Below are 13,331 nucleotides of genomic sequence, written 5' to 3' on the forward strand. Positions count from 1 at the left end.
ATGATTGCCCTTTATCTTCTTAGCTCCCTAACCACTATCTTCAACTGTTCAATCTCCCATGGCTTCTTAACCACTGATTTCAAATATGCTCATGTGTCCAATATCCTAAGGAAAAAAAAAACAATTCCCTTGACCCCAAGGCTCCTTCTAGATATTGCCCCATCTCCCTCCTACAGTTCCTCTCCAAACTCCTTGAGCAACTTGCTTACACCCACTTTTCTGTAGTAGTCATTAAGTGTTTACTATGTGCCAGTTACTGTAGTAAGCACTAGGGTAGATACAAGCTAACCAGGCAGGACACAATCTCTGTCCCATAAGGGGCTTACAGTTTTAAAGCCCATTTTACAGATGAGGGAACTGAGGCACAGTGAAGTGAAGTGCCTCAGATCACACAGCAGACAAGTGGCAGATCAGGGATTAGAAACCAGGTCCTTCCTATTCCCAGGCCCATGATCTATTCAATAGACTACATTGTATCTCCACTTTGTCTCCTCCAATCCATTCATTCAATCATTTATTGAGCACTTACTGTGTGCAGAGCACTGTACTCCAATTCTCTCCTTGACTTCCTCCAATCTGTCTTCTACCCCTTTCCCTCTACAAACCTACGTATTCAAAAGTCACCAATCATAAATCTCCTTCTTGCCAAGTCCAGTGGCCTCTACTCCATCTTAATTAATCCTCCTTAACCTTTCATCTGCCTTCAGTACTGAAGCCATTCCTTGACTTCACTGACACCATCCCCTCCTAGTTCCCCTCCTATCTCTTTGGCCGCTCAATGTCAGTCTTTTTTGTGGCCTCTGCCTTCCACCCTCCAACTCTAGGAGTCCCTCAAGGCTGAGTTCTGGATCTCCTGCTATTCTCCATCTATACCCATTCTCTTGGAGAACTCATTCACTCCCATGGGTTCAAGTATCATCTCTATGTGGATGATTCCCAAATAGACATCTCCAGTCCTGATCTCTTTCCTTCTTTGCTGTCTCATATTTCCTCTTGCCTTCGGGACACCTCTACTTGGATGTCCCACTGACACCTCAAATCTAATATGTCCCAAACAGAAGGCCTCATCTTCCTACCCAAACCCAGTCCTCCCCATGACTTTCCCATCACTGTAGACAGCATCATCATCCTCCCTGTCTCACAAGCCTGTAACTTTAGCATTATCCTTGATTATTCTCTTTCATTCAATCTGTATATTCACTGTCACCAAATCTCATCAGTTCAACCTTCACTATATCACTTAATTCTGCCTTTTCCTATCCATTTTAACTGCTTCTGTGTTAATCCAAGAACTTATCCTATCCTGCCTTGATTACTGCATCAGCCTCCTAGCTGACCTCCCTGCTTCCTTCTCTCCCCACTTCAGTCCATATGTCAGTCTGCTTCCCGGATTATTGTTCTACCAAAACATTCAGTCTAGGTATCCCCAATCCTTAAGAAACTCCAGATCAAACAGAAATTTCTTACTTTCAGCTTTAATGTACTCTATCATCTTGCCTCCCTGATTTCCTACTACAGTCCAGCCTTCACATTCACTTCTCTAATGGCCAGCCTATTCACTGTACCTCAATCTCATCAATCTCGCTGATGACCCATCACTTACATGCTGCCTCTTTCCTGGAACTTCCTCCCTCTTCACATCCAACAGATGTTCACTCTTCCCATCTCAAAGCCTTATTAAAAACATATCTCCTCCAAGACACTTCTTGACCAATTCCTCCTTTTCTCTTCTCCCACTCTCTTCTCCCTTGGATTTGCACCTTTTATTCACCTCTCTCAGCCCTACGGCACTTATGTACATATCCAAAACATATTTAATTACTGCCTGTCTCTCGCTAGACTGTAAATTTCTTGTGGGCAGGGAACGTGTCCACCAACTCTGTGATTTTGGGCTCTCCCATGTTTTTAGTGGAGTGCGCACAGTAAACACTCAATAAATCAATCGATTGTATGAATTGAAAGAGAATTAAATGAGCAAGGTGTAATGGAAGAAGAAAGTGGATAACAATGGAGAGAGCTTATCGAGTGCTTTAAGCCCAATGGTGAGGAGCTTCTGCTTGATATGGAGAGAAACTAGAAGTTTTCAGAAGAATGGGGAGATGTGTGCAGGCTGACATTTCAGAAAAAATTATCCCAGAATAGGAATGATGTATGAACTAGAGAAGGGAGAGTCTTAATGAGGTGTACATCACCTTGATTCTATTTATCTTGATGATATTGTCTTGTTTTTGTTTTGTTCTGTTTTGCTTTGCTGTCTCCCCCAAATAGACAGTAAGCCTGTCATTGGGCAGGGATTGTCTCTGTTGCCAAATTGTGCATTCCAAGCACTTAGTACAGTGCTCTGCACATAGTAAGTGCTCAATAAATACTATTGAATGAATGAAAAAGTATTCTGGAAATGTTTTGGAAGACTATGATAGATTGGATGTGGAGCATTTGGAAAAGAAGGAAAAGTAAAGGACATTGCCAAGATTGAGGGCCTCAAAGATAGTGGTGTTGTCAAATGTGATGGGAAAATGAAGTGGAGAAGATTTGTGTGAAAGATGAGTTCAATTTTTTATTATATTGAGCTCACCCTCTCTGCTACTCTCTCTCTCTCTCTCTCTCTCTCTCTCTCTCTCTCTCTCTCTCTCTCTCTCTCAATCTTCTTTTTCCCTAGAAAAATAGTAAGCTCTCCCTCAGAGACCTAAACAAATGGTCAAATGTCCTGTTTGCTATTCTGATTCTGTCCAAGACCACACCTCTCGTATCTCTTCTGACAGTGGACAGACTGTCTCTGACTCTGATCTCTCATATTTGCAACAAGATTCAGGTAGATTTTTTTTGGGGGGGAAGGTGTTTCATTGCTTTTCCAGTCAGCCATTCATTCCTCATCTTGCTTCTTGGGTTGATAAGTGGATGATTCAGGATGTGGCAGCCCCAACTACACCAGTGGTCCTCTGTTTCTGAGTATTTAACTGAAGAGTCACCTTCCAAGTTTACCAGATCATGCAACATCTGACAAGATATTTTCTCTTGCATCCAGGTCAGCCAGAAAAGTTCTGCACTCTGGAAGTACATTTCCGAGGGCAACTAGGTCTCTATAAGCTCAGCAATAACCAAATGACCATAGACCTATCAGGGGTCTGGATTTGTGTGAGGCCTCAAATCACACACATAGCTTAATACATTTCACTGCCCTCTTATCCCTGAATAAAACTCAGAGAACCATCTTACCATCCCCTGAGGGTTTCCAATTCAACCCACATTTCTCCTAGGTTCTCCTCTGACATATGGATTTGTATTTCCTTGGGAAGCTGTTTCCCTACCTATTACACAGTTCTCTAGCTGAGGATTAGAAGCAGGAGGACCTGCCCGTGCCTGAACTTTGTGCAGCAGTGGTGTGAGATCCGGGATGGCCTTAGGGCCATAGATAAGTAACCTTTTATTGTGAAACAAAGTGTAATTAGAAAAGTCAATGTGACTGGAGTTGAAATTATCCAGAGAGGGACAAGAGAATAGTATTCTTGTTTCTCGATATAAAGGATTTGTGGTCAAATGTTATACAATGGTATTGTCTTCAAATATCAAATACATTTCCTAGAACTCTAAATGATTCTTGCTCTGCTTTCCTCTCTCAGAGCAGCCCACAAAAGAGCAACATGTTTTCAATATCACAGAAGAATAAGTGATGCTGTTACACCGATCACCCTTTCGAGCCTTGCCAGATAGAGATCTTACCTTTGATTTAATGTGTGTTTTTAGAAAATGAAACAGATTTGGGCGGTGCCTGGCCAAAAAATGAAACTGGCATTTAGACTATGGGAGTCAGCTATCAGCCCAAAATACCAGTGAGAAACAGATCCAAATGCCATCGTAGGCTGGTATTTTCTTTTTGAAGACAATGGGATGATAGTACCCTCATAAACATGTTTCATAAAGGAATCGGTCATAATAGCAGAGAAAAGGGATCTCAAGTCTCCCTCTGGACTGTAAGCCCATTGTGAGGGAGGGAATGTGTCTGTTTATTATTTATTATTATACTCTTCCAAGTGGTTAGTACAGTGCTCTGCACACACTAAGTGCTCAATAAATTTGATTGAATGAATGAAAAATAATAATAGTCATAATAATAATAATGGTATTTGTTATTACTATGTGCCAAGCACTCTACTAAGTACTGAGATGGATACAAGCAATGAAGGTTTCATTATATATTCGTTCATTCAGCCATATTTATTGAGTGCTTACAGTGTACAGAGCACTGTGCTAAGCGCTTGGAAAGTACAATCCAGCAATAAAGAGAGACCATTCATTCATTCCTTCATTCAATCATATTTTTTGAGTGCTTACTGTGTGCAGAGCACTGTACTAAGCATTTGGGAAGTACAGTTTGGCAACAGAGACAATTTCTACCCAACAACGGACTCACAGTCTAGAAGGGGGGAGACAAACAACAAAACAAGTAAAATGGCATCAATATGAATAAATAGAAGTAATTATAGATATATACACATCAAAACCAGTAAACAGGCATCAAAAAAAAACTTTATATGTCCACCTAGTGGAATGGTGGGTCACTATTGCCTAGGCAAAGAGTTTGGATTGCACCATCAATGGAAACATCTTTGAATGTGAAAGGAAAGTTATATAATAAACAAGAGAAGAAGCTTGGCCTAGTGGATAGAGCACAGATCTGGGATTCATAAGGACCTGGGTTCTAATACCTATTCTGTCACTAGTCTGCTGTGTGACCTTCGGCAAGTCAATTAACTTCTCTGCCTCAGTTACTTCATCTGTAAAATGGGGTTAAAGACTGTGAGCCCCAAATGAGACATGAACTATGTCTGAACTAATTAGCTTGTATCTAACCTAGTGCCTAGTACAGTGTCTGACACATAAAAAGGGCTTAACGAATGCCATTACAAAAAGAAAAACTCCAAAGTTCAAGCAAAAATGCCAAGTTCAAGTGGGAAAAGAAACTGTACAACAGACCAAGCTTGACTCTAAGGTTTTATACAAGAGATTCATAAAGCAGAAATGGATCCAAGAAACAGACTGCCTCGTGGTAACTTCAGAACCAGGTGGATCACCACTGTTAGCACAGGTGAAAGGCATACCTGTTCTGGCCATAACATCTGGTTACAGCACTGATTAATACATTAGGTTTGAGTATCTTTAGGCATAGGCAACAGAAACGTAGTAATTACTGTGGTATTCGTTAAATATTTACTATCTGCCAAGCACTGTACTAAATGCTAGGGTAGATACAAGACTATCGGGTCAGTCATGGCTGCCACATGACACCAATTCCACGTAAAACTTGGAAAGTTTGTGGTGTTGTTGCTGTTGTGGTTATTGTGGCTATAGTCATGTCTGTTGAATGCTGAATCACGAGGAGCCCAAAATTCCACTCCTCTAACTACAGTATGCTACAGATATTTGTTTTTTGTCTTTGTATCATCAAGTGTTTTGTTTCATCTTTCCGTATGTGTGTGTGTTTCCATCCCCTCTCCCCGTTTTCATTTCCAGATTGTGAGCCCCACTAAGGGACAGGGAACATGTCTAATTTCCACATTCTGTATTCTTTCCTTGCACTTGGTACAGTGCTCTGCACAAAAAAACACTTAGGAAATACTGTTACTGTTACTAATTCTTCCTCAATTGCTGGCATATGAAAGCAGTGATCATGGTTCATTTGAATGCCTTAGACTCTGAGAGTTTGTTGTAATTATTGTTATACAAAATAAGATAGGTACAAAATGGGTGAAATATAGAAATAGTTATCAGTCTAAAATAATTTATAGTTTATTTAATATATGATTTATGCTAATTTTACCTCTGGAGCAGAAAGGGACATAGATGCTGCTCACACCTCAGTTGGAGCAGATACATTTGTTTGGAAAACTGGAGAAACGTTTTGCTATATAATTTTGTAAATATTCTGGCTGCCCATGTGTATTATTTGAGAGAATCAAAACACAATGGATATACTAGGAACTTAACTGGATGGTTTCTAAGGATGCCCAATCAAAGTCAAATGAAGCTTTAAAGAAAAAAATCTATTTTTTACTTAAACCTTCAGATAATCTAGTTAAAAAGCTAGCAATCAAAAGTAATCCAACAGTAAAAAAGAGAAAGGGAAAAAGGAAAAATACAGAATCTACCTTTTTAACCAAGCAGAGGTTATGAACTTTGTCTTAGTTATATTGTTTTATTATATACATAGGTATAGAATTTAATAGAAGTGGAGCCATTTTAAATAAGCCTAGAAAATAGTGGCATTTTGATATCAATATAAAAAATGATTTTCTCTAAATAACTTTTAAACTTCTCTTAAATTTTTCTCTCTTCAAAAGGTTCACCAAGATCAGCACTATGACTGATGGGGACTACGATTATCTGATCAAGCTCCTGGCCCTTGGAGACTCAGGAGTGGGAAAGACGACATTCCTTTACCGATATACTGACAACAAATTCAATCCCAAATTCATCACCACAGTAGGAATTGACTTTCGGGAAAAGCGTGTGGTGAGTTAATACTTTAATATTTAGTACCTTCTTTCCATCTAATAAAGATGAGGGAACCTGGGAAGACTGAATTGATTCTGTATCCCCCAATCCCTGCCTCTAATGCAGTATGTTGTGGGTGAGTTGAAATGTCTTTTGGGTCTAAATAAGACCTCAGGAACCGTCAAATAACCATCCCAAAGGAATCCCAAAATATATGAAGTCAATCCAGAATATTTCAGTATCTTCTGTCTGCACTATACTATACACTTTACTTGGCAGAGTACAAGAGTTGTCTGTTATATTGTACTCTCCTAAGTGTGTACTACAGTGTTCTGCACACAGTAAGTGCTGACATGAAGGAGTTTACACTTCAAGGGAGACAGACACTAAAATAAATCACAAATAGGAGGAAGTAGTAGAGTACTCATATTAGTATTCAGAGTGAATTATAGAGGGAAGCGGCGTGGCTCAGTGGAAAGAGCCCGGGCTTGGAAGTCAGAGGTCACGGGTTCAAATCCCTACTCTGCCACTTGTCAGCTGTGTGACTGTGGGCAAGTCACTTCACTTCTCTGTGCCTCAGTTCCCTCATCTGTAAAATGGAGGTGAAGACTGTGAGCCTCACGTGGGACAACCTGATTACCCTGATTACCCAGTCCTTAGAACAGTGCACATAGTAAGCGCTTAACAAATACCAACAATATTATTATTTAGAGAAACCTCAGCAAATGAAGTAAAACCGCCTTTCGTATCCCCTGGCAGCTGCATTCAAAGCACTGGGAAGTTTATTCAACAACTTGGCTATCTCAGTCAATCAATCAATGGTAATTATTGAGAACAGAACACTGTAATAAGCACTTGGAGTACTATATAACAGAGTTAATAATAATGTTGGTATTTGTTAAGTGCTTACTATGTGCATAGCACTGTAGATACAGGGTCATTAGGTTGTCCCACGTGAAGTTCAGTCTTCATCCCCATTTTACAGATGAGGTAACTGAGGCACAGAGAAGTTAAGTGACTTGCCCATAGTCACACAGCTGCCAAGTGGCAGATCTGGAATTCGAACCCACGACTTCTGACTCCCAAGCCAGGGCTCTTTCCACTGAGTCATGCTGCTGGTAACATTCCCTGTCCACAACAAGGTTATAGACTAGAGGGGGAAAAAGACACTAATAAAAATTAAAAAAATTAATTACAGATATGTACATGAGTACAGGGGGCTGAGCGTGGGTGCAAATCTAAGTGCAAGGGAGTGGAAGAAGAGGAAATGAGGGCTATGTGGGTTTTACAGGAGGGCAGCGTGGTCAGACAGCTCCTGAAGAGGCAGGGCTGTAGCTGCTGGTAATCAAAGATAAAGCAAGGAATAGAGATTGTACCGCCATTACCCCGTCTGTGAGTATTAGTCCAACCAACCATAAATAGAGAAAACCATGAGCAAAAAAGTGCTGAAATGGAGGGACAACTGTATATGAAGTAATAGAGCCATTTGTGAACTCTTTAATGCTGGGCTGGTGTGACAGTTGATGTGTCAGTTGTGGAGGACATAGGCTGGGAAGCAAGAAATTCATTTGAGAAAGCCTCAGTGCTTTCTCAACTGACTCCTTGAGATAGCCATTTCCTCTGTGACAAGGAAGTTGTGATCTCAAAGAACACCACATTAAGAAAATTCACATTTTAGTACTCACCCATTGTCCAATCTCACATGCATGTGTACAAAACATTCCTTCCAGTACCACATCTTGTTTTATCCGGACATACATGTTGTTGGAGGAGCATTCCCTAATTCTGCTGCTCCGTTCCCTCCAAAGCATCTGGTGAAAGCATGTGTTCTGGTAGAACCGACTACATTGGCAAATGGCTGGAGTATCAGTTTGAAATAAGCGATAACTGTTCACTTGGGTAGAATTCCTCTTGTAAGTATCTCATGCCACAGGCATTCCATAGTTCTAGTAGTGTACTCAATTATGCCATAATTTGCATGTGTTTTCACATTTCACATTCACATTTTGACTAGAACATTGGTGAACTAGGGAATGTTTATCAAGAAACGCAAGTGGTAGCAGACAGGATGGTTTCTGTGCATATCTGGTAGCATCAGACATGGTGAGTTTTAAAACGCAAGTTTTCTTTAGTGCAGCTTGTTGCAAAAAATAGTATCAAAATAAGTCCAAATAATCAAAGCTTATAAAAAGTTTAAAGTTCGACTGCCGACAATGTCATCAACAGCTCAATTACCAACAAAATTAATCTGACTTTGACCTGAGGTGCCGAAATTGACTTCCATTTTTGGAAGCATTTAGTTAGGAGTATACTTTAGGTAATTTATTACTCCCTGATGATAAGAGCTGCCATAACTTCACAGCAACCCAGATATTAGTAATAGCTCCCCTTGCAGAGTAGCAATATTTCCTTTTCCTGTCAGGCAAAATAGTCACCCAAGTGGCTCATTTTTGCTCATGTTCACAGAGCAGTTGGGGACTGAAGCTAGTTTGAGGGAGTTTGCTACCTATCAGTACTAACCCGAGGCAAACTATTGCTTCTTGGAAATCAGAGAATTCCTCCATCTACCACTGCAGAACTTCATCCTTCCTCAAAAATTCCAACCCAATCCTGCTCCTTTTGCATGTTTCCGAATTTTCAATTTAAAATGATCCTACCCTCCCTGGAGATGATATTTAAGTAGCAACTGTGTTGTCAGCCCAAATGTTACCTATAATTCACAAGTTTTCTGCCTTTGCTAATCCTTTGAAAATCAATTTGTGTACCAGTCGAGTTCACCATTTGAACCATTTTCCAGAAATACTTGTTTTCTTTGTGCAAACTATCGCATTTGATTAATTTGATGTTTAATTTTATCAAAATAATGGAGCAACAATTAAAAATGGAAAGTTATATTAAGAACTCTATCAACTTTTGTACTAATACCTAGTAAAGGCTGCTATTAAATGCTGGATGAAAACTCATGTGGAAAATACCTTCTTTGTGGATTAATCATTTTGACTATTCATGTAGTCATTTATAACGGCAAGGTTTCAAAGACTATAACTCCAAAGTTAAGGAGGTTTTCAGAATATCCAGTATAGTGATGTAGTGACATAATGAGTCTGACTCAACCTAGATCATACAGAAAATACATTTACATTATCATTTGACAAATGAACCTCACAGTTGTTTAATAACTGGAATCAACAGATACACATGAGAAAGAACAGAGTAGACATTCCTAGAAATTCTGAGGTGGACACTGCTTCCACATCGTATTCTAATTTAGCAAAAAATCAGTGAAGATATAGATAAACCTTTATACTGGATAAAAACCCAAAAAGGTATGGCTCAATTTAGTGAGCTGATGATGTTCTGTGCCTTTCAGGTCTATAATAGCCGAGGACCAAATGGATCTCCAGGAAAAGCCTTTAAAGTCCACCTTCAACTTTGGGACACAGCAGGACAGGAAAGGTAACTGATTTCCTCATGTGACATTGCATTTCTGACATTGAAGTCACTCTTTATGATGCGTGATTAATTTTCCTTAATATCTAAAGCAAAACTTGTGAGTCATGATCTTATCCTCTTGGTTATAGAAAAAATGATTGATTTTAAATATGTAAGAAATAAAAGATGAACTCTTTCCTAACTCTTGTAACCTATTAAATATGTTCCAGTCTTAAAACTAATCTTGTGAAGTCTTAAATGTCCCCGGGCTCTTTCCATAAAGATTTCCATTGGTTCCTAGTGTGTGATATTCTGGGAATATATAAAGATTTTTTTTAAAAAAGTCTTAATTGAAGATAGAAAAATAAGGAAAAGATCAATGCTATAAAAATTATTAAGACAATTACAGGGAAAAAAAAGGACAGTAGTCATTTCTTTTTGTTTCGGGGGCGGCAGGGGGAGGATTGGAGGTCGGATGGAAAGATGTATCCAGAGTTGAATGTTATCACTCCCCATAATGCCTTGCACCATCATTAGCAAGTTGAGGTGCTCTGTTGATAAAATCTGTAGGAGGAAAAGCTTAATACCACCTAGATTTATTTGGAATGAAATGCTTATTTTTATAACTTTGAGTGCAAGAATCATATACCCCACTTCATGATGTTTTTACAGGTATAAATTAATCAGTATTTGAAATGGGTCCAAAACACTCTCACATTTAGCAAGTGTAAGTGTCGGGAAAGGCGGCTGGGAACTTTATCAGCCTTTTCTGACTGTGAAACCCATTTGCATACATACGTCAACACTGCTTAGTTCTCAAGATTTTTCCTCCATATGTCAGTTTTGTTATCACTGATGTAAAAAATTTTGAAATGAAATTAACTTTTTTATCTCTTTGCAGAAATAGAAATGGGAGGATCTTAGTTTTCCCTATGATATAGCACATACTTGTATGCTTATATATGTGTGTGTGTATGTGTGTGTGTGTATATATATATATCTGTGTGTATATATATCTGTATATATATACATATGTGTGTATGTGTGTGTGTGTGTGTATATATATATATATATATGAAGAAACTGTTGTACTGAATGCTGGGGTAGCTACAAGGTTATCAGGTTGGACACAGTCCCTATCCCATGGGTGGCTCACAGTCTTAATCCCCTTTTTACATATGAGGAAACTGAGGCACAGAGAAAGGAAGTGACTTGCCCATGGTCAGACAGCAGACAAATGGCAGAGCCAGGATTAGAATCCAGGTCCTTCTGATCCCAGGCCCATGCTCTATCCATTAGGCCATGCTACTTCTTTATTGACAGTGCTGCTTCACTAAGGACAGCAAATGTTATCCATTGTGGAGATTTACCTTGCTACTCCTAGTTTTACTCCAGGAGCATCGGGGAGGGAGGACAGGGGGAGAATGTGTTGACAACTAGAGTTATACTTGGGGCATGGGACATCCAAAGCTGATTAGTCGAGTGTTCCTGTCACAATTACCTATACAGAATAAAGATTCACTATTTCAGCAGCAGCATCAGGGTTAATTAAGTGTCTACTCTGGGCAGAGTACGGTAGGAGGCACTTGAAAACACACAATAGATGTAAAACACATCATTTGAGCAAACAATGAGTAGCAGTAAAGGATACAATAACCTGGGTTGAGGAGGTTACAGTATAATTGAGGAGACAAATTGCAAGCGTAAAATTGGTCAGAAGGGAAGAGCAGAGATATAAATGATAGCAAAAATAAGCAATTCAGTGAAGAAACAGACATATACAGGTGTGGACACTGACTCTGTTTTAGATAGAAAGATAGAAAGAGGACAAGATGGCCAGGCTGCCCACCATCTGAGAAGTTCTGCTGGACTTGGATTTCCAATTGGCCAGGCCAGAAGGATTAATTTTACATGTTCTTGTGATTCCGCACCCAAAAATAAAAATCAAGATTCGGACACAAACACTATATGCACCGTGCCACAAACCACTGAATTGTTTGATTTCATAGTTCACAAGACAAATTTAGAAGAGCACTGCATGGCTATTTCATTTCTGTCCCAGAATTTCAGTCAGAGGTTCCCAATGGAAATCCGACTTTAGAAGTAAAATTCATTAAACTAGGCCTGGTGTATTGTTTGCTTTGAGACAGAACATGGGAGCTTCCTCTGTCTTGGTCTTCAAAGCCATCATTCACTTGTCCAGTACCTGTTTCACTGATCTCTAATCCATTGCTATTTCTCCTCCTCCAAACCACTGCTGAGCTCCCCCTTCCTTCCAAATTTCATTAATGACATTCAGTCTTCTTTCCAAACGGTCCACCTTTTACACTGTACTAAGCACTGGGGAGAGTACAATAGAGTTGGTAGACCTGCCCTGCCTTCAAGGACCTTCTATCTAGTGAAGAAGACAGATATTGAAATAAATTACGGATGGGGCCGTAAGGATTTATACGTAAGTGTGTGAGGCAGGGGTGTGTTAAGTATCAGAGTGCTTAAGGGATACAGACCTAATTGTATATGCAATTCAGAGGGGAGAGCAAAAATAGTGTGGGCAAAAAGAGGGGTTTGTCAGGGAAAGCCTTAGACATTAGACACCCTTTCTCATTGTCAGGTGTATGCTTATTGGTCCAAATAACAAGAAGCTCAGTACCCCCTATGGAGTGCAGAATTGCTAGAGTATCTTTTTTTCTATCCTGCCTCTAGATATTCTACTGTTGCCTCAGATGCCTTCCACAGCTACTCATCAACATCACTGCCCCTTTAGCAATCTCCCTGGCTTATCTTTTCTGCAGTCTCCTCTATCATTTTCGCTCTTTCCACCCCCTCAACTGTCTCACCCCTTTGATTACAGCAAGGTAGCAGGCAACTAACAACAAAGGAACTCTAGAAGGAAAATTATTTTAGGACCTGCCCTTCCTATTTCTTGTTGGTCTTTCCTCTTGATCTGTCCAGTCTACTGCACATTTAGAAACCTGCTCTCATCTTTTGAATGGAATACAGGGTACTATCGGTGTGCAATTCAGTTTATCGTAATTATCATGGCTATTAATGACCTTTTACTTGCTCTCTTGGCAGGTTTCGAAGCCTCACCACAGCATTTTTCAGAGACGCCATGGGTTTCCTATTAATGTTTGACCTCACCAGTCAACAGAGTTTCTTAAATGTCAGAAACTGGATGAGTAAGTGAGATTGGATAGCTTATGTCTGCCACAGCAGAACTAGCAGCTGCTTCTGTTTTTTTTTTTTTTCCAATTTGCCTTGCTTGTCTGGCTCGTCGCATCATGTATGTTGCACAAAATATATTCAGAGTGGTGCCGGTAATGGTCTCAAAGGAGGCTGGGTGGCAGAGGTGCAGAGAAGTTAACTCTACCCTCACTATTCCTCCCAACATTCTTGCCATTGGATCC

At 39.8% G+C, this 13,331-nt stretch overlaps 1 protein-coding gene across 5 annotated transcripts in view; it reads left to right on the forward strand.

Moving 5' to 3' along the window:
• The window catches only part of RAB27B (RAB27B, member RAS oncogene family), a 208,360-nt gene that overhangs the window by 178,366 nt on the left and 16,663 nt on the right, over positions 1 to 13,331 (forward strand). For all 5 annotated transcript variants that reach the window (XM_029060670.2, XM_029060671.2, XM_029060672.2 and 2 more), the window contains 3 exons: positions 6,339 to 6,510; positions 9,863 to 9,948; positions 13,000 to 13,103. In XM_029060670.2, the coding sequence (XP_028916503.1) occupies positions 6,358 to 6,510; positions 9,863 to 9,948; positions 13,000 to 13,103 (343 nt within the window). In that variant the 5' untranslated portion in view covers positions 6,339 to 6,357. The remainder of the gene's footprint in view (positions 1 to 6,338; positions 6,511 to 9,862; positions 9,949 to 12,999; positions 13,104 to 13,331) is intronic.

This window comes from Ornithorhynchus anatinus, chromosome 3 (assembly GCF_004115215.2).
Source record: "Ornithorhynchus anatinus isolate Pmale09 chromosome 3, mOrnAna1.pri.v4, whole genome shotgun sequence".
Lineage (NCBI taxonomy): Eukaryota > Metazoa > Chordata > Mammalia > Monotremata > Ornithorhynchidae > Ornithorhynchus > Ornithorhynchus anatinus.